Source organism: Myotis daubentonii, chromosome 3, assembly GCF_963259705.1.
Source record: "Myotis daubentonii chromosome 3, mMyoDau2.1, whole genome shotgun sequence".
NCBI lineage: Eukaryota > Metazoa > Chordata > Mammalia > Chiroptera > Vespertilionidae > Myotis > Myotis daubentonii.
The window spans coordinates 121590543-121612683 of NC_081842.1; the positions used below are offsets into that span (position 1 = coordinate 121590543).

Consider the following 22141-nt stretch of genomic DNA (forward strand, 5'->3'; position numbering starts at 1 on the left):
GGTGTGTGACCAGCTGCAAACAGCCATCATCCCCTCATCCAGGCTGGCCAGGCACCCCAGTGGGGAACCCACCCTGATCCAGGACACCCTTCAGGGAAAACCAGCCGGCCTCCACACGTGCACCGGGCCTCTACCCCATATAGTAAAAGAGTAATATGCCTCCCAGCATCGGGATCAGCAGAGCCGTGAGGCCTCCCGGCACCGGGATCAGCATGACAGGGGGCAGCGCCCAAACCCCCTGATTGCCCTGTGGCTCTGTGTGTGACAGGGTGTGGCGCCCCAACCCCCCCAAACCACGGGCCCTGTTCTGTGTGTGACGGGGTAGAGCCATAACCTTCCCATCGGCCCTGCCCTGAGTGTGACAGTGGCGGCGCCTCAACCTTCTGATCGGCCCTGCTCTGTGGGTGATAGAGGGCGGCGCCCCAACCCCTGATCTGCCCTGCTCTGTGTGTGACAGGGGGCGTTGCCCAACTCCCCTATGGGCCCTACTCTGTGAGTGACAGGGGGGAGCTCCCCAACCCCCTGATGGGCCCTGCTCTGTGCATGACAGCGGGGAGCTCCCCAACCCCCTTATTGGCCCTGCTCTGTGCATGACAGGGGGCAGCACCCCAACCCCCTGATTGGCCCTGCTCTGTGCATGACAGGAGTGGCACTGCAACCTCCCTATGGACCCTGCCTTGAGTGTGACAGGGGGCAGTGCCCCAACCCCCCAATCGGCCCTACCCTGAGCGTGACTGAGGGTGGCATCGCAACCTCCCAATCCGCCCTGCTCTGTGCATGACAGGGGGCGGTGCCCCAACTCCCCAATTGGCCCTGCTCTGAGCCTGACCAGGGGCTGCACCTAGGGATTAGTCCTGCCCTCTGCCACCTGGGGGCAGGCCTAAGCCAGCAGGTCATTATCTCCCAAGGGGTCCCAGACTGTGAGAGGGCACAGGCCGGGCTGAGGGACGCCCCCTCCCCCCCGAGTGCACAAATTTTTGTGCACCGGGCCTCTAGTATAGATATATGATAATAAAAGTGTAATATGCAAATTAGACTGGACATCCTTCTGGATGAAGCCTGGTCTGGGGTGCCTGCCATTGGCCAGAGGAAAGCCTGGGTCCTGGGTGCCAGAGGGAAGCTGGTGCCAGCAGCTGGGGGAAGGAAAGCCTACACTTTTTTAAAAAAATATATATTTTATTGATTTTTTACAGAGAGAAAGGGAGAGAGATAGAGAGTTAGAAACATCAATGAGAGAGAAACAGCGGTCAGCTGCCTCCTGCACACCCCCTACTGGGGATGTGCCCGCAACCGAGGTACATGCCCTTGACCAGAATCAAACCCAGGACCCCTCAATCCGCAGGCTGACGCTCTATCCACTGAGCCAAACCGGTCAGGGCAGGAAAGCCTACTCTTGTATGAATTTCATGCACTGGGCCACTAATATATGTACTATATATACTAGTGGCCCAGTGCATGAAATTCATGCACATTAAAAGGAAATTAATTAGAGAAAATATATTAATATTCCTATTTGCCTTTTCTCTATAATAGATGTATCAGAGATGAGAGAAAATTACTAAAATGTATATGAAAATCTTCCTCCTGTCAGAGTGTGGGGCATGCCATGGGACCCAGAGTCAAGTCCCCACCCACCTGTGTGCACCTCGAAATCGCCCGAGACCCAGACCCAGCCTGCCCCACCCCCATTGGACGAGATTCAGACCCAGCTGGCCCCACCCCTGTCAAGCTCCACCAGGCGGGGGGCACAGCCTCAGGTCCCCCATCAAGCCCCATCAGGTGGGGGGGTGCAGCCTCAGGGCCCCTGTTAAGCCCGCTAGGTGGGGGGTGCAGTCTCAGGTCCCCTGTCAAGCTCCACCGGGTGGGGGGTGAGGCTTGAGGTCTCCTATCAAGCCCTGCTGGGTGGGGGGCACAGCCTGAGGTCCCTCATCAAGATCCACCAGGTTGGGGGGTGCAGCCTCAGGTCCCCCACCCCGGCCTGGTGCCACGCAGCCTCAAGTCCCTGCTGATTGCTCCTTACGGCTCGTCACGGGAACACTGCCTCCGCTGTGGGCGCAGGCATCTTGTGCAGAGTGACGAAATGAGGGTCAATTTGCATATTACCTGTTTATTATATAGGATATGCATAATCAATTTACTGAGATTTAAATTTTCCAATATGAAAACTAACTTTAGCTTTCACACTTCATATGACACTGGGAAAAACATCTGCTGCTGTCACTGAACATTCAATATATTTTTATACAAAAATCTGAATTTACTTTAGTTCCTTGATTAAAGCCTTCTCTTGTTTGTGTTCTTCCAGGAGCCACTATCAGTGTGATTATTGACGTCGATGTACATGCTTCTGTCATTGTTTCTGCACTCATTGCCATTCTGTACACCCTGGTGGGTGGTCTCTATTCTGTGGCCTACACAGATGTAGTACAGCTCTTTTGTATTTTCATAGGACTGGTAAGTGGGGTCATTTGCAGATATTCTCTCTCTCTCTCCCTCGACTTATTCCCTCCCTCCCTTCCTTCTTCCCTCCCTACTTCCCTAATTTCTTTCTTGTCTTTCCTACCTTCCTTCCTTCTTTTTCTTTTGTAAAATAAAATGTGGAATTTTATACTAACTCATCAAAATTTAATAGAAATGTTATTTTTCATCTTGAGTAATACATAGTAAATCACTTACCATTAAATATTGTCTCTTTATAATTTAATTAAATGAAAAATATCTAGTTGTTTTGTTAGATTTGGCCAGAAAAGTGTGCCCTCAGTTTACTTTTTAGAAAGGTCAAAGTCTTCCTTTCCTTCAAGGCTACATCTGATGGAAGCTTATGTGTTACCTTCCTTTAAGTTTGAAGGCAACACACTTTCCTCAACCTGAAAATTAAAACCTTGATGTTAACCTGTATGAGTCTCTTATCCTCTCCTTATATTAGTGTCAGTTAATCTATAAACTCCTCATAGGGCATAGAAATTCTCTTCTTGGGAATATTGTAGGTTTCAATATTAGTCATCACTATTTGTGGTCTAAACATGAAGAAAAGTCTTAATTATTATGTAAGGCACTAAAAATATTTATTATGTATTGCATATACATCCTAGGTTAAATTAAGTGATATATTTGTGCTTTATTAAATAAAAAAGTACTATCTAATTATGAGATATCAATATTATTAGTATTACATTAAAAGCACTTTTGTTTGTTATGAACACATTTTAGTCAATGTTCAGCCTGTGCAAACTAAAATCTTAAAATGTGACCATTGTGCCTTGGCCTGTGTGCTTCAGTAGTTAGAGTGTCAGCCCATGCACCAAAGAGTTACTGGTTCAATTCCAGGTCCAGGGCAGGTATCTAGGTTGCAGGTTCAGCCCCCAGCCTCAGCCTGGGAAAGTCCTGTAGGGAACCAATTGATGTATCTCTCTCACATTGATGTTTCTCTCTCTCCCTCTCCATCACTCCTTTCCACTCTCTTTAAAAATAAATGAAAAAATATCCTTGGGTGAGAATTAACAAAAAGTTAAAAAATTTGATTATTATAATTATCCTATACTAATAAAAGAGAAAAATGGTAATTGGCGTATGACCGATACCTTTTTCATTGGCTAATCAGTGAGATATGCAAATTAACTGTCAGCCAAGATGGCAGCTGGCAGCCAGGCAGCTGAGAATAGGAGGCTTGGTTGCCCCAGCGTTGGAGAAAGTCAAGGATCCCCGCAGCTGCGGGGCTCTGAGCTCCTGAAGCAACAACTCCGAAAGATACAATGTTTCAATTATAGAAGCTAAAAGATGGCGGTTAATTTGCATACTCAGGCTCCAAGCAGAGTGAAGCCAAACAGCCCTGAAGCAGCAGGGCAGAGAGGCCTCAGGGCCTGGGATCAGCAGAGTCGAGAGGCCTCCCGGCCCCAGTGATCAGCGGATCCGAGAGGCCTCCCAGCCCAGGTGATCAGCGGAGTCGAGAGGCCTCCCGGCCCGGTGATCAGCGGAGTCGGAGGCCTCCCGGCCCCGGTGATCAGTGGATCTGAGAGGCCTCCCAGCCCAGGTGATCAGCGGAGTCGAGAGGCCTCCCAGCCCAGGTGATCAGCGGAGCCGAGAGGCCTCCCAGCCCCGGTGATCAGCGGAGCCGAGAGGCCTCCCAGCCCAGGTGATCAGCGGAGCTGAGAGGCTTCCCAGCCCAGGTGATCAGCAGAGTCGAGAGGCCTCCCAGCCCAGGTGATCAGCGGAGTCCAGGTGATCAGCGGAGCCGAGAGGCCTCCCAGCCCAGGTGATCAGCGGAGCTGAGAGGCCTCCCAGCCCAGGTGATCAGTGGAGTCCAGGTGATCAGCGGAGCCGAGAGGCCTCCCAGCCCAGGTGATCAGCAGAGTCGAGAGGCCTCCCAGCCCAGGTGATCAGCGGAGTCCAGGTGATCAGCGGAGCCGAGAGGCCTCCCAGCCCCGGTGATCAGCGGAGTCCAGAGGCCTCCCGGCCCTGGTGATCAGCCGAGAGGCCTCCCGGCCCGCTCCTGGCCCCGTGATCAGCGGAGTCGGAGGCCCCGCGATCAGCGGAGCCAAGAGGCCTCCCGGCCCCGCGATCAGTGGAGTCGGAGGCCCCGTGATCAGCGGAGTCGGAGGCCCCGCGATCAGCAGAGCCGAGAGGCCTCCCAGCCCCGGTGATCAGCGGAGCCCAGAGGCCTCCCGGACCCATGATCAGCAGAGCCGAGAGGCCTCCCAGCCAGGTTATCAGCAGTCGAGAGTCCTCCTGGCTAGAGATCAGCGGAGCCGAGAGGCCTCCAGGCCCCAGTTATCAGCGGAGCCGAGAGGCCTACAGGCCATGGTTATCAGCAGCCAAGAGGCCTCCAGGCCAGGGATCAGGGGAGCCGAGAGGCGTCCTGACCCTGGGATCAGCAGAGCAGCGAGGCCTCCCAGCACTGGGATCAGTGTGACAGGGTGCAGAGCCCCAACCCTCTGATCGGCCCTGCTCTGTGTGTGACAGGGTACAGAGCCCCAATCCCCCTGATGGGCCCTGCTCTGTGCATGACAGGAGTGGCGCTGCAACCTCCCTATGGACCCTGCCTTGAGTGTGACAGGGGGCAGTGCCCCAACCCCCCAATCGGCCCTACCCTGAGCGTGACTGAGGGTGGCATCGCAACCTCCCAATCCGCCCTGCTCTGTGCATGACAGGGGGCGGTGCCCCAACTCCCCAATTGGCCCTGCTCTGAGCCCGACCAGGGGCTGCACCTAGGGATTGGGCCTGCCCTCTGCCACCGGGGAGCAGGCCTAAGCCAGCAGGTCATTATCTCCTGATGTGTCCCAGACTGTGAGAGGGCACAGGCCAGGCTGAGAGACCTCCTCTCCCAACCCCAAGTGCACAAATTTTTGTGCACCGGGCCTCTAGTACATTTAGTAATATCCACCACCTAAGACATACTGAAGTATACAGTAAATTGAATATGCACTCTGTGCTGATTCGTACATATACATGACCTCAGGTGTGTATCCTACAAGAGCAACACCCTTGTGCAAAGGCCATGGACAGTGAGCTAAGACTGCTGATCATGACTCATTTCCCGTGGGTGATCTAAGCACCCTTGGTTCGCCTTGATATATTTTTTTTTAATGTCATGAAAAGCTTTTAACTCTATTAGTGTTTATACTAGATACTTAAAAAGGAAACATGAAGAATGAATTTTATACTTATATCTGGTTCTTTTGTTCTTTACTTCCTTGCATCTTTAATATACAGGAGGAACATTTAAAAGAATGAATTACAGTTATAATTATAGTTTAGCCATTAATTTACATAATTATAATATTTAACAGTGATTACAGTATTTTCTCTTTTTCTTCTAGACATTTTATTTGCATTTCTGAGAATTTTACTCACTTATATTTTAGTTAAATTAAAAAAAATATTTAACCAGCTCAAGGATTTCTACATTTTTATTTTTAAATATCCAAAAGCAAGTGACAGTGCTAAGATTCTGAGTTTTCTTAGCATCATCATAACCTTCCAGAAATACAGCTCCATTATGAATGTTAGAAATGAGCTTAGTTTGGCATATGACAGCTCTCATAAAAGATGTACTTGGTATTCTAATGAACACAGCTTCAGGGATGAATCTATTTATTCACGATGTATTGCTTTGTATAAGACCGGAACTTAAAATACATAAGTACATAGATCAAATGTGCTAGTAAAACCATGCAGGGCAAATATATGTAAGGATGCGTTTTAGAGTGGGCTTCTACTACAAAATGTATCTAATTGATAAGGAATCAAGTTCTGTTTGTAACTACTTCAGGCCTTATTAAATTGGTGGAATAAAAGGCTAAATACAGGTTCTTCTTTAAGCTTCAAAGTGCTATGCATACATATATAATTAATCAACTTACAGCATAAACCATCTCCTCTTCTCAGATTCTTTAATTCTGTTGATTTTATCATCACCCTACAACTGTAAACCTGAGGTTCATATGTTCGTTATTTTTCCTTCTGACTTCTTTCTTCTTATTGTAATTGATGACTGTTGAATCTTTCTTTATAATTCTTTTTTTGTAACAATATCTTTCATTTCCATTATCATTACTCAGCTTCAGGGCTTTATATGGGTTATATCAGTGCCACCTTATTACTCTTCCTGACTCCTCCCTTTTTGTAAACTCACTGCTCATATCTATGATAAGAAAATGAAGAAGACATTTTACTAAAATATTTTTTAAATCCAGAAGGAATTCCTCTAGCTTCTAGTTGTAACAAAACAAAATAAAAACCTCTTAGCTTACAATTCAAGGTTCTCTCCACATATCTATCTCTATGTATCCCATTTCCCTAAGCCACCATCATGCAAGCAAAGCATCTAACCCAACAGTGTGTACATGCATTCATGTACACACACACACTATATTCTGCTGTTTACCTTGCTCCACATAGACCACCTGTCCCTTAACTTGCTTCTTCTACAAATCAGGTACTCGGATCATGCATGAAGATTTGTTTCATCTGCCAATTTCTCAATCAAATCTTTCCTTGTCACTTTAATGAAGGTTATCTTTTTCTAATTTAAATAAAACAATTTATTTTATAATATATATTATATTATATTATATTATATTATATTATATTATATTATATTTATTATATTATATATATTATATTATATTATATTATATTATATTATATTATATTATGTTATTATATTATATCATACTAGAGGCCCAGTGCATGAAATTCATGCAGGGGAGGGTCCCTCAGCCCGACCTTCACCCTCTCGCAATCCTGGACCTCTGGCTCCTAATCGCTCGCCTGCCTGCCTGCCTGATCTCCCCTAACCACTCTGCCTGCCTGCCTAATCGCCCCTAACCACCTCTGCCTGCCAGCCTCATTGCCCCTAACTGCTCTGCCTGCATGCCAGGTAGCCCCTAACCACTCACCTGCCTGCCTGATCACCCCTAACCACCCCTGACTTGGCCCCTGCCACCGAGGCTTCATCAGGAAGGATGTCCGGAATGACCTCCGGAAGGTCATGTGGCTGCCCAGTCTAATTGGCATATTACGCTTTTATTATTATAGATTATATTATTTATATTATATTATATTAATTATATTATATTATATTATATTATATTATATTATATTATATTATATATTATATCATATCATATCATATTATGTTACTATATTATATTATACTAGAGGCCCAGTGTACAATATTCAGGCATTGGAGGAGGGTGTCCCTCAGCCCAGCCTGTACCCTCTCCAATCTAGGATCCTTCAGGGGATGTCTGACTGCTGGTTTAGGCTGATTCCACAGGGATCAGACCTAAACCGGCAGTCGGACATCCCTCTCACAATTCAGGACTGCTGGCTCTCAACCGCTTGCCTGCCTGCCTGCCTGATTGCCCCTAACTGCTTCTGACTGCCAGCTTGATAACCCCCTAACCACTCCCTTACCAGCCTAAGTGATGCCTAACTGCTCCCCTGCTGGCCTGATTGCCCCCAACTACCCTCCCTGCCTTCCCCTGCTGGCCTGGTCACCCCCAACTGCCCTCCCCTGCAGGCTTGGTCATCCCCAACTGCCCTCCCCTGCAGGCCTGGTTGCCCCCAATTACCCTCCCCTGCAGGCCAGGTCCCCCCAACCTGCCCTTTCATGCAGGCCTGATCTCCCCAACTACCCTTTGCTGCTGGCCTGGTTGCCCCTAATTGCCCTCCCCTCCAGGCCCAGTTGCCCCCTAACTGCCCTCCCCTGCAGGCCTGGTCTACCCCAACTTCCCTCCCCTGCAGGCCTGGTCCCCCCAAATGCCCTCCCCTGCCAGCCCGGTCATCCCTAACTGCCCTCCCTTGCCAGCCTGGTCGCCCCCAACTGCTCTCCCATGCCAGCCATCTTGTGGTGGCCATCTAGTGACCACATGGGGGTGACCATCTTTGACCACATGGGGGAGGCATCTTGTGCAAGGGCGTGAAGGTTAATTTGCATATTACCTCTTTATTATATAGGATTATATTCTCAAGTTTAATGTTCTCCCCGCAAAGTTTCTAGTGACTTCTTCTCTACTTAACATTATTGGTACAGTTAAACACAGATGTTTACTTTAACTTCTCTAAGTCAATATGCATGATGTTCCCCAGATAACATGATTCCAGTTTTTTCTCTGTCTGAATATGAGAAACTACTGAGCTATGTGGTCTATGAAAAAAACAACAACAAGAACTAGGTGGCTAAGTCTTGCATATATTAAACAGTTAAAAATATTTGCCTAACAATCGAATGTCACTGGTTGCAGTGGATCAGCGTCCCTTTTGCACTGTCACATCCTGCAGTTACAGACATTGGGTTTACGTCTACACATGCCAAATACCAGGCTCCCTGGCTGGGCACCATTGAATCATTTGAAGTCTACACTTGGCTTGACAGTTTTCTGTTGTTGGTAAGTGGTGTCTTAACTGATAAATGCAACCTAATGTTTTCCTAAAATCAAATGCATTTTCAAGATTTAAATGTTTCTATGTAAATTTCACCTACTGGCTCATGATTATTTCTGAATATACTACTTTCTATGGAAGGATGGTGCTGACTGGTGTCAAAGTGGAGAGCAAGTGAGACCCTAAAGGATAACGGCCGTGGGATTGTGTGTACACATTCCTGTTGTGCTGTAAATGAAGGAACCCCATGCCATACTCCCAGATACCGCCTCAATCTGAGGGCCAAGCTAACTAAAAGTTTTCACTTGTATTTTGAATTAGGCTTTAAAAGTGAAATTCTTCTGAAATAATGAACTCATTTAGTCTCTACATAGTATGTAAATTAGTGGTGCTACAGCCTCACGTGTCTGAGACAAACTGGGAAAGGCATCCTCAGGGAAGAAGCCTGGGCAGTTCCAGGCGCCCTGGGAATAACAGAACCTTGGGGCAGAGGTGCTGTCAGTGAGAAGTGAGTACAGAAGAAATAAAGGCAGATCACAGATTAAGAGAAGAGGGAAAAACAAAGGGATCCACCTGCCAGATTTTGCGACTTTGCTAATTAGGAGGATTTTGTATAAAATAAAATAATTTTATATCAAAATTAAGGGGAAATTGTTTATGTTTTCTCTTTAGATGGTTCACAATTTACTATGATTGTACTTTGTCTCTGTGGTACTTGTTAAGTTTTAGCACTGAAATTAGATGTATCTATCTCAGTAAAGAATTTCCTGGTAAGAAGGCAGGAGAACAAGAACAAAAAAAAATGTTTGTTATGGAGGTGAGGGGTCTTGTTTTCCAAGGATTGTTACAAAATGTATTGGCTAAAGTTATCCTTAAATGGGTCACAATTTTGAATTCAATGGAGAAAGTATCAAGCATTATATAGGTATGTAACTTTACCTGCATGATGGGTATGTTTTGGTTATATAGAAGAGATGAGGAGATGCAGAAATGAAAGGCAATTTGTCAATAATAATACCATTGCCTGAGCAAGACATTGAAATAGAGATGAAGCAAAACCCCAAGGTCCTTTCTTCTATATCAAATAGTCCTCAGGTTTGCTAATCTTCAAGATAAAGCATTATATCCAATGATTAAATTTTTCCAGCTCAAAAAGTTATATGATTAAGTCATGTTCATTCTTTAAATTGTAAAATAAGTTGAAATGAATGAATGACAACTATAGAAGTGAGCCTTGAAATGTCTCACCAATGGCCTATGATCTCCCACTTGTCATATAAAGGGGGATCTCTCAATCCCATTCTGAACTGCCCACTGCCCCTGGACTAGCACAAGGTAAGGCTGACAGCTTTTCTCCCCTGGCCTATTGTGGTAGCCCATCAGTGGTCTCCCTGAAGTTGGCCCTTGCACCTCTCACTCCTCCAAGCCCATTTTCCACCTGGCCACCAGAACTCTTGTTTGTCAGTGGAGGTCAGATTTTACCCTACTTGTGACCTAAATGTCAAGAGAGATTGGTATGTAAACTATTATATATCAACTCATAGAATCAGTGATATTATTGAGCAATATCATTTACACGGAAGAGGTTAATTATATGTTGATTTACAGTTTGCAAAACAAAAATTTGGAAAGAATAGTATAGACTTGAGACATGTGATAATTAATTTTAGAACTTTTTTACCTTTTTATCTTTTACTGTTAAACATGTATGGATTTTATAACAAAGGAATTGCTCTGGAATCAGTATGTGCCAGGCCCTCTAAATTGGCACAGATGTGACAATGACTAACAAGATGGATTTTCCTGAATTTAGAGCTGGGTGAGAGAAACAGGCAATTATATGGGAAACCCATTCATCAATTCTTTCATTCATATGATATACAGTATGTTTATTAAACACCAACTCTATGCCAGCCAGAGGAATGTGACAGCAATGAATGGGAAGGTATTTTCCCAGCTTTCCCTCTAGCCATTCTTACATACCCTGACTTCCATTTCCACAAAACACATAGTGTTCTCATAGCTGCTTCATCATTCTTTTTTAAAAAATATATTTTATTGATTTTTTTACAGACAGGAAGGGAGAGAGATAGAGAGTTAGAAATATCGATGAGAGAGAAACATCGATCAGCTGCCTCCTGCACATCTCCTACTGGGGATGTGTCTGCAACCCTGGCACATGCCCTTGACCGGAATCAAACCCAGGACCCTTCAGTCCGCAGGCTGACTCTCTATCCACTGAGCCAAACTGGTTTCAGCTGCTTCATCATTCTTTTTCTTTCTTTCTTTTTCTATTGGATTCTCTGCCAGGTTCTCTCTTCTCTCTTCATCTCCATCTAGTGACACCCTCCCAGTACTTAAGGACTTATTCAAATGTCATTTCTGTAGGTTTCCCTAATTACTAGGCAGTTGTGCTTCATTGTGCCTTTCCACCCCTTAGTTACCCCCAAATAAGTAATTGCTTCCCACTTCTGTTCCCATACACACTTGTTTATAATAGTTCAGTGTCACCAAGCTTTTTTTCACAGTATTTCCTCAATATAAATTTTAAATATACTCTCAATGTAGGTAAATGTACTTATAAATTATTTATATACACTTTACTGATACATTGTATACTTTAATAAAATAGCCATATGAGATTTAGGTATGAGGTAAAATGAGTACAAATAGAAGTTCTGATAATTTGGATGCTGAATGCATTGTCTGGAGGCTCTGCACACTCTGCTTTGGAGAGCCCTGCACTGCACTGACTCTCCTGGTGGACAGCGACCCAGAGCAGAGCCATCCCTGCTCATCTTTGTGCTCTGACAGCCATTACCTTGCCTGGCACATACTGGAGTTCAGAAATATTCATTGGGCTCTATTGATTCAAATTTTAAAAATCCATGTTTTCAGAATCTTAATTTTTTGAGGCAATTCTGTGGTGGTTAGTTCCTCCAGATAAGAACAAAGAGACTTCTAGGACATTGTAATGCAGCTTAGAGTAGCTAGATTTAGGAAAAGATTGTCTTGTGTAATTACGAAGGAAAAGAACTGGAAGAAATTTCACACAATTGTAAATATGATGATAACAAAATAATAACCATTGAGGTATATGGCATATAGGACCATTCTTTATACTTTAGTGATATACATACAACTATTCTGAATGTGATTATATAAATATAATCTCATGTTGAAAGTATCCAATATGTGCTATTTGCCTCTAATAAAACCCTGAGCCCCTTTGGTTCCCATGCAGATGTTGGGTGGAATCCCATGGCAAGCCTACTTCCAGAGAGTCCTCTCTTCATCCTCAGCCACCTACGCTCAGGTGCTATCCTTCCTGGCAGCTTTTGGATGCCTGGTGATGGCTATACCATCTGTACTCATCGGGGCCATTGGAGCATCAACAGGTACCTCTCTTGCAGCTTCACTCATTGATCCACTCAAGCTCCAGCAAAGTTACAATTGCCACAGTCCACAGCTACTCTCCCTCTCTCACTTTCCTCTTTACCCCCACATCGTCCATTGTTATAGTGTTTAACAAATTGTATTATACATTTGTAGTCTCCAAACATTTTTCAATTTCTCATCCCACTAATAAAATATTTATAATCATCCCCTCCCCGGACATTGTTATATTTATCAACTGTGTATATGTAATCCTGTTAGCAGTTCTACTCAATCAAGGTACAATTCACATCTGTGCGGAGGAGAGGGACTCTTTAAAAAATATCAATTTCTGTCTACCCCACAGGGGTTTTACTTTGATAATCTAAGATAGAGATAGTAACCAGGGTTTTTAAAGTCCCCTTGATGAATCAAAGTACAGCCAGAAGTTTGCCTGCCATTACCATGACCACTTTAAACCTGAAAGTGCTGTTTTAACCTTTCAATTGTTTGTTAATGAAGTTTTTCTTCTTGGAGAAATCAGTCAATAAGTGTGTAGATAAAGATAAACTAAGGCACTAAGTCTCTTAGAGAATAGCTTATTCAAGTTGGTAAAAAGAGCATTATAAAATGTTTGCCTCCAAGTTAGCCTCTATCTTGAACATTTTTTAAATCTCACCCTTAATTTTACTGAACTTGTTGATTTTTCCTGAATCATATGTTCCCATGTTATTTTACACAAATATGTCATATTAGCCCTGTAGGTTCAGCTAATTAAAATAGACTCCAGAAGTTGACCTTTTACTCTGGTGTACTTGTAAATATTATCCAGGATGATACCCACAGTTTTTAGAGCTATTTATTGGATGACAAATTTTAAGAGAGCAGTTATGTATCATATACTATGCTTTTATTCCAGTTGTGCATACACGACATAAGCAAACATTTAAAACAATGTCTGATAATGGTGATGGAGTGCCTTTGAATAAAAGATAGCATTTATGTCACAATCAGAAGACAGATCTGGCCATTAGTGTATGCATGTGTGTTGCAGGACAATCCACTGAAAAAAATATAAAATTTATTTTTTATGGATTAAGTAGACATTTTAGTTGCTGTTTTTTCTGGTATCATGACATATGAGTTAATGCTATAAAATTGGCTTCATCAAATCATGGCTTTAACAATGGTAATGGAAAATGGGATGGGCAGGGGCGGGGAATGGCAAGGGAAAAGACTCCTATTTGATTCTATAATCATGACATTACAGAAGTTAGACAAATAAAAAAGAGCTATATTAATGTACATGTATTCTTTAGCATATGCTAGTACAGAAGTACCCCATTATCCCTGGAGGATACATTGCAAGGCATGCAATGAATGCCTGAAATTGCAGATAGTACCAAATCTCATAGAGTAAGTCCTCACTTAACATCACTGATAGGTTCTGTGACTTTAAGCAAAATGATGTATAATGAAATCAACTTTACCATAGGCTAACTGGTAACAAGCAAGAGTTAGGTTCCTATAAGATCCTATCAACAATATAACAAAACTAGAGGCCCAGTGCATGAAGTACGTGCACTCAAGGGGCATCCCTCAGCCTGGCCTGCACCCTCTTGCAGTCTGGGAGCCCTCGGGGGATGTCTGACTGATGGGGAGCAGGCTTAAGATGGCAGTCGTATATCCTTAGTGCTGCCACAGAGGTGGGAGAGGTTCTAGACACTGCCACTGTGCTCTCTAGCCGTGAACCCGGCTTCTGGCTGAGTGGCGCTCTTGTGGGAGCACACTGACCACCAGGGGAAGCTCCTGCATTGAGTGGGATCAGGCCGAAACCGGCTCTCTGACATCCCCCAAAGGGTCACAGATTGCGAAAGGATGCAGGCCAGGCCGAGGGACCCCACTGGTGCATGATCAGGGCCAGGGAGGGACGTGGGAGGGAGGTACTGTGGGGGGGATCCAGGGCATGTCCTGCCCATCTTGCCCAATTGGGCAAGCTAACTTATCAGTCACAGTGTCTGCCCCCTGGTGGTCAGTGCACAACATAGTGAGAGGTTTAGCAGCCTTAACAAATCATTAGCATATTACGCTTTGATTGGTTAAATGAACGACCGGACAACCGGACGACCAGACACTTAGAATATTAAGCTTTTATTATATAGGATGATACTGACTGAAATGACATTATTCAAAGACCTGAGGTATATACTATGTTTTATTTTATACATAAACTGGAAGCTCGATGCATGAAATTCATGCAAGGGGCTCGGCCCTCAAAGCCACAGTGGATTGCCTCAGCCTGAGGCAACCGTGGTGGCAGCCTCAGCTCTTACAGTCCCAACTTATTCTGGAAGGTTGTCCAGAAGGATGTCCGGTCTAATTAGCATATTATGTTTTTATTATTATAGACTAGAGGCCCGGTGCACAAAAATTTGTGAACTCGGGAGGAAGGGGGGGTCCCTCAGCCCAGCCTGTGCCCTCTCGCAGTCCAGGACCCCTCGGGAGATAACGACCTACTGGCTTAGGCCTGCTCCCGGGTGGCAGAGGGCAGGCCCAATCCCTAGGTGCAGCTCCTGGTCGGGCTCAGAGCAGGGCCTATTGGGGAGTTGGAGCGCCGCCCCTGTCATGCACAGAGCAGGGCGGATCGGGAGGTTGCGATGCCACCCTCAGTCACGCTCAGGGTAGGGCTGATTGGGGGGTTGGGGCACTGCCCCCTGTCACACTCAAGGCAGGGTCGATGGGAAGGTTGCGGTGCCAACCCCTGTCACGTACAGAGCAGGGTCGATCAGGGGGTTGGGGAGCTCCCCCCTGTCACACACAGAGCAGGGCAGATCAGGGGTTGGGGTGCCCCACCCTGTCACACTCGGGGCAGGGCCGATGGGGAGGTTATGGCTCTACCCCGTCACACACAGAGCAGGGCCCGTGGGGGTGAGGGGTTGGGGTGCCGCACCCTGTCACACACAGAGCAGGGCTGATCAGGAGGTTGGGGTGCCGCACACTGTCACACACAGAGCCGCAGGGCGATCAGGGGGTTTGGGCGCTGCCCCCTGTCACACTGATCCCGGTGCTGGGAGGCATATTACCCTTTTACTATATAGGATAGAGGCCTGGTGCACATGTGGGGGCTGGCTGGTTTGCCCTGAAGGTTGTCCTGGATCAGGGTGGGGGTCCCCACTGGGGTGCCTGGCCAGCCTGGGTGAGGGGATGATGGCTGTTTGCAGCTGGTCACACACCCTTCAGGGTGGGGGTCCCCCCTGGGGTGCCTGGCCAGTCTGGGTGAGGGGCTGAGGGCTGTTTTCAGGCTGTCGGGTGATGGAAGCTCCCAACCGCTCCTTTGTTTCTTTTTTTTTTTTTTTAATTCTGGGCCAGCTTTAGCTCTGAGTCTCCTGCTCTTAGGCCTCCACTGCTGAAAGCAGGTATCTGGTTTGTTTCAGTTCTATAATCGAAACAATGTATAACTCCAGCTCTGAGATCCCGGCTGGCTGAAAGCAGGTTTCTGGGGTTTTGTTTAGCTTCTATATTTGTTACAATGTTTCAAACTGCAGGCTCAGAGGCCAACAGTGGCAGGCGGGAACGTTGGAGTCCTCCGTCACTGAAGCAAGCATGCCTCATGTTCACTTCAAGCTGCCCGGCTGCTGGCTGCCATCTTGGCTGGCAGTTAATTTGCATATCGCCCTGATTAGCCAATGGGAAGGGTAGCGGTCGTATGCTAATTACCATGTTTCTCTTTTATTAGATAGGATACCTATGATTAACTTCAACATACATTAGGCACACTAATAGGTTAACAACAATCTAATCTAATAAAAGAGAAACATGCAAATTGACAGTACCTTTGCTATGCCCCAAGCCATGCCCACCAGCCAATCAGAGTGACTATATGCAAATTAACCCAACCAAGGTGGTGGCCGGCAACCACGGATCTTCAGCAAGCAGGAGGCTTAGTTGACTGGTCAATGGAGGAAGCCAAGCTTCCCACCTGCCCTGGCTGGCTGTGGCCTCTGCTAAAGGCAATAAAGTTTCAATTATAGAAGATAAATAAATCCCAGATACCTGCTTCCAGTCAGCCTCCACTGGGAGCTTGGGTGGCTGGGGGCCGTGGCCAGCCTGAACACAGCCATCAGCCCCTCACCCAGACTGACCAGGCACCCCAGCAGGAGCCCCCTCCCTGATCAGGGACACCCTTCAGGGCAAACCAGCTGGCCCCCACCCATGCACCAGGCCTCTATCCTATATAATAAAAGGGTAATATGCAAATTCATCCTAACAACTGGGAACGACTGGTCATTATGACACACACTGACCACCAGGGGGCAGATGCTCAATGCAGGAGCTGCCCCCTGGTGGTCAGTGCGCTCCCACAGGGGGAGCTCTGCTCAGCCACAAGCCAGCCTGACAGCTGCCAGTACAGCGGTGGTGGCAGGAGCCTCTCCTGCCTCCTCAGCAGCTCTAAGTATGTCCAACTGCAGCTTAGGCCTGCTCCCCACTGGTAAGTGGACATCCCCTAAGGGCTCCTGGGCTGCCAGCTTAGGCCCAATCCCCCAGAGAGCAGGCCTAAGCCAGCAGGTGGACATCCCCTGAGGGGTCCCAGACTGCGAGAGGACACAGGCTGGGCTGAGGCGCGCCCCCCCCCCCCCACCAGTGCACAAATTTTTGTGCACCGGGTCTCTAGTAACTAATAATAAAATAGAAGAATTATAACATTATGTTGTAATAAAAGTGATGTGAATATGGTCTTCCTCTCAAAATATCTTATTCTGTGGTACTCATCCTTCTTTCCTTGTGATGAGGGGAGATGGTGCAATGCCTACATAATGAGATGCAGTGAGGTGACTGGCATTGGCACTGTGACACTGCCTAAGGGTTACTTAAGCTCAAGCACTGTGATACCAGACAGCTACTGATACCACAGTGACTTATGGGTGGGAGCATGTATAGCATGGATGTATCCCTGGCCAGATTGGGTGGGACCATACAAGACTGCATCACACACTAAAATGTGGTACAATTTAAAACATATAAATTGTTTATTTCTGGAATTTTCTAATTTCAGATCAAGGTTGATAGTGAGTAACTGAAGCCAGTGAAAGCAAATCCGCAGATGGGGAGCTACTGTATAACTAAATATTAAAGGAGCTATCTATTAAAAAATACTTATGTTTCAAATCCTTTTACCACAGAGACCAAAAACCTTCTGAAAATTTCAGCCTGGTATCTGCACTATTTTTAAAATATGTTTTTATTGGTTTTAGAGAGAGAAGATGGGAAAGGGAGAGAGAGAAACATCTATGAGAAAGAAAAATCAATCATTTGCCTCCTGCACACCTCCTACTGGGGATCCAGCCTGCAACCCTGGCATGTGCCCTGATCAGGAATCCAACCAGAGATTTCTTCCTGAAGGGAATGATGCTCAACCAACTGAGCCAAACAGTCCAGGCATATCTGAACTTTTAATCAATAAAAAGGGAATTTCCTTTATCTATCATACTTCCTATTTCTAGTAACTGATAGCTGATATAAAAGGAATTTAATTGGGAAGAAGTAATGCTGAGGAAGCTCCAAACCCAAGTTTATATACAGAAAGAGGATGAGTGAGAATAGCCCCTGTATTGTCTTCATCCATTTATGCATTTATACCTGAAGACTAAGGAATGAAACATTGTGTCTGCTCAAATGACTGAAGAAATCATCTATGTTTCAGTTTAATACTTTTTATATGATTCTGTACAATGGAATGCCACAATTTCAGAAGATGTAGGTAGGTAGGTAGGTAGGTAGGTAGGTAGGTAGGTAGGTAGATGATAGATGACATATAGGTGATAGATAGATGATAGATAGATAGATAGATAGATAGATAGATAGATAGATAGATAGATAGATGATAGATAGATAATAGATAGACAGATAGATAGATGATAGGTATATCTATCACAACCATAGTCCATGCTGGTCTTTTGAATAAGACTAAGTATAACCAAAAGCCATTAGAATCTAGGACCTAAAGGTAATTTCACTTGACCAGTACATACCTGGTTAGAGTAATTTGACTTCCCACCTAATTAAGCTAATTCATACATTCTGATTTTGTCTTAAAAACTAGCCAGTAAATAGGATGACCCCAGATTGACAAAGAACATATAACTTTTGGTTCTCCTTATGTTTTTGTTTCTATTCAATAGACTGGAACCAGACTGCATATGGGATGCCAGATCCCAAAAGCAATGAAGAAGCAGACATGATTTTACCGATTGTTCTGCAGTATCTCTGCCCTGTGTACATTTCTTTCTTCGGTCTTGGTGCAGTTTCTGCTGCTGTTATGTCATCAGCAGATTCTTCTATCTTGTCAGCAAGTTCAATGTTTGCTCGAAACATCTATCAGCTTTCATTCAGACAAAATGTAAGAGGATGTTTTAAATCTTACATTCTTGTTTTGTTGTTGTCTTTGTTAGTATATTTATTATGTATGTAATATTATATACTTATTAATATTATATATTAAAATTTGACCCTACTTTCATTAAGCACATAAGGTTAAATAATGATGAGTTTCACTTATGCTATATATAGGTATTTTTAATGCATGTTGTCATTCATGTTAATACTAAAGGAATGTTTAGTTACATTGTTACAATTTAAACCCTCCTGTCTACTGAAAGAGTAATGAAACCTAAAATACCTTAGAATAACTTTGAGTTTAATTAAACATGTTAAGAAACTTGAGAACCCTAGTAGAAATAGAACATGGTAAATTATTTCATGGGGATTTGTGTTAACATCTGTCTACTCTTCACTTGACTCTCAAGCCCACCTTTGTCCAAAACTATTCTCCCAATTTGGTTTATTTACTACGTCTTGTGGCTGTAGAACACCATGCTACTGTGGGATACTGAGGGCCCCTCAGCCCTTCTCCACCTTCTTCCTTGACTAAGGCTTTGCCTTTCTCTAGATTTTCTAGGTCACTTGTTAACAAAATGTTCCCACTTGTTTTTGAAAGTGGTAGCCTTAAAGATGGTAGGATTTCTATGGAGAGGAGAAGCAAGGATAAACCATGCCTCCTCACTGCCACATAAGAACTATATCTTAATATGTAAAATGAGCAAAGCCCCAAACCCCCACCTTTGTGCTCTTCTATGACAACAGGTTAAGCTCAGCTCATCACTGCCCCTGCGCAGTCCTGGAAAGCTGTGGGTGATCTGTCCCTGCATGCTGTACTCAGCAACCTTCCCCAAAGCCAGCTAGACTGCTTGCTTCATAGGCTGTGTTTTAGGTTGTTTTTCCCATAAGTTGAGCCAATTGAAAGCAAGGAATTCTTTTGACCAGCTGTGGCAATTTCTTGCAGGCATCAGACAGGGAAATCGTGTGGGTCATGCGAATCACAGTGTTTGTGTTTGGAGCTTCTGCAACAGCCATGGCACTGCTCACAAAGACCGTTTACGGGCTCTGGTACCTCAGCTCAGACCTCGTTTACATCATCATCTTCCCGCAGCTCCTCTGTGTGCTCTTCGTCAAGGGAACCAACACGTATGGAGCCGCTGCAGGTTATGTTTCTGGCCTCTTCCTGAGAATAACTGGCGGGGAGCCGTATCTGTACCTGCAGCCCTTGTTCTTTTACCCTGGCTATTACTCTGATAAGAATGGCATATACAATCAGAGGTTCCCCTTTAAAACTCTAGCCATGGTGACCTCATTCTTAACCAACATTGGCATTTCTTATCTAGCCAAATACCTATTTGAAAGCGGAACCTTGCCACCAAAATTAGATGTGTTTGATGCTGTTGTTGCAAGGCACAGTGAAGAAAACATGGATAAGACCATTCTGGTCAAAAATGAAAATATTAAATTAGATGAACTTACACCTGTGAAGCCCCGACAGAGCATAACTCGCAGCTCAACTTTCACCAATAAGGAGGCCTTCCTTCAAATGGATTCCAGTCCCGAGGGATCTGGGGCTGAGGACAATTTACAATAGCCCATCTAAACAAAACACTGCTTTCTCAGACTTATGTAGCAGGCTAGTGCTGGAGGGATGGTGTGCAGCATGTAAAATATATTTAAAAATAACATCCAGGAAGACAAAAATCCATATAAAAGTGCACCTGTACAAGCGCAGGCCATGCTAGAAGCAGTACCTATGAAAGCATCAGCTTTGTTTCTCATTGCTGTTTCTCAGTCCCACTTGGTTTTGTCTCTGGATAGTTTTCCTAAATTTCAGTAATAAGTAAATCCCCACTCAAAGAACAGAGGGCCAAACGGAGTATCTTTATTATGAAAAAAATGAAGGAACAAAGGCAATTAGGTCATTTGATCCAGACCTTGTCTGCGAACACACTGGTGAATGTAGTGTAATCACCTCCCAGAAGCTATGAGCATGAGCACTGTTACACCAATGAATGGTGTAACGAATGAGCCAGCTGATTTTCTTGATGGATGATGCATCCATTAACTTGTTTTCTTAACTATAGCACATGTTGAATATGCAATTTGTTTTTCTGTTGGTAGTGGCATGTATTACTCTGAGCATAGGCAAGCAAACACAAAACATTTTATGGTGATTTTTTTATGGGCAGGGTGATAGGAAAATAGAATCCATTTGCGTGGAGGAGCACTGGCTTTTTGAGTGTGTCCCCAGCCACTGTATGCGCTGAGGAGAGTACCTGGGGCAAGGAGACATGGGTAGTGGGCAACCTTAAAGCCATAAACACAAAGGTCATTAAGAAGAAGTAACAGGAAAAACAGTGGATTTTTATCTTCATTTTAAGTTTATGAAGTTCTGATTCATGATTAAAGAAGTAATGTCTGGGCTTGGAAGTGAATGTGAGCCACGTGTAAGGTGAGGTAGCTCCATAGCACCAATTAAGGCTAATGAGAGACAAACTGCGAGTCCTGACAGGAGTAAAACTAGAAAAACAAAACCCACCGATTTATTTATTGATTGATTGATTTACTTATTTATTTAAATTTTTATTACACTTTATATTCAACATTATTTTGTATTATTTTCAGGTGTAAAGCATAATATTTCAACAGTCATGTACTTTACAGGATGATCGCCCTGGTATTTCCGGTATCCACCTGGCACCATACATAGTTACTACAATATTACTGAGTTTATTCCTTATATTGTATTTCACATCCCTCTGACTGTTCTGATTACCAATTTGTACTTTTTAATTCATTCAACTTTATTAATGAGGATAATTTATTGCTAAGAGTATGAGAGGTGCTGGGCTTGGTGCTGGGTGAAAGAGGTGAAGGAGTTAAGCCAAAATATCCCAAACAAACTCAGAAGACACAGACATCAGTATGGTGAATACCAGAAAGGAAAGGGGTAGGGGCTGGTAAAAGAGGGTAATGAAAGGATAAATGGTGATGGAAGGGACTAGAATTTGGGTGGTGAATAAACAATACAATATACAATTAACATATTATATAATTGTACAATTGAAACATATAATTTATTAACCAATGTCACCCAAATAAATTCAATAAAAATACATTTTTAGAAAACTACTTCATAGCACTTTTTCATATAAGCCAGTCTTAGGCACCGGACAAATCACCACTACAACAAGTATACAGTGAATTTTATAATGCAAAAGAAAGCATAAAGTAAAAATAAGTCCTAAAGGGAAGAAGCATCAATATTAACATTTGGTGTCTACATAACTTTCATGAGGTGGGTCACTAAATATTATTTCATTCCTTTTCTAGAGTGAAAAATATGTGTGCTTATATATAATGGTTTGTATCCATTTTAGAATTCTAAATGCTTTCCCACCAGTGACATAACAGGGATAATTGAAGCTGTGTGTAACAAAGCAAAGAAAACTGTTGAGCTGAAAAATTACCTGAGCATTTGATCCAATAAAGAAAAGAAGAC

General features: G+C 44.3%; 1 protein-coding gene across 1 annotated transcript in view; it reads left to right on the top strand.

Moving 5' to 3' along the window:
* Window positions 1-21760, top strand: part of SLC5A7 (solute carrier family 5 member 7) — a 40466-nt gene extending 18706 nt beyond the window's left edge. The window contains exons 5-9 of the mRNA XM_059688391.1: window positions 2306-2454; window positions 8748-8891; window positions 12131-12284; window positions 18441-18658; window positions 19601-21760. Coding sequence (XP_059544374.1) covers window positions 2306-2454; window positions 8748-8891; window positions 12131-12284; window positions 18441-18658; window positions 19601-20230 — 1295 coding nt within the window. The 3' untranslated portion in view covers window positions 20231-21760. The remainder of the gene's footprint in view (window positions 1-2305; window positions 2455-8747; window positions 8892-12130; window positions 12285-18440; window positions 18659-19600) is intronic.
* The last annotated feature ends 381 nt before the right edge of the window (window positions 21761-22141 follow it).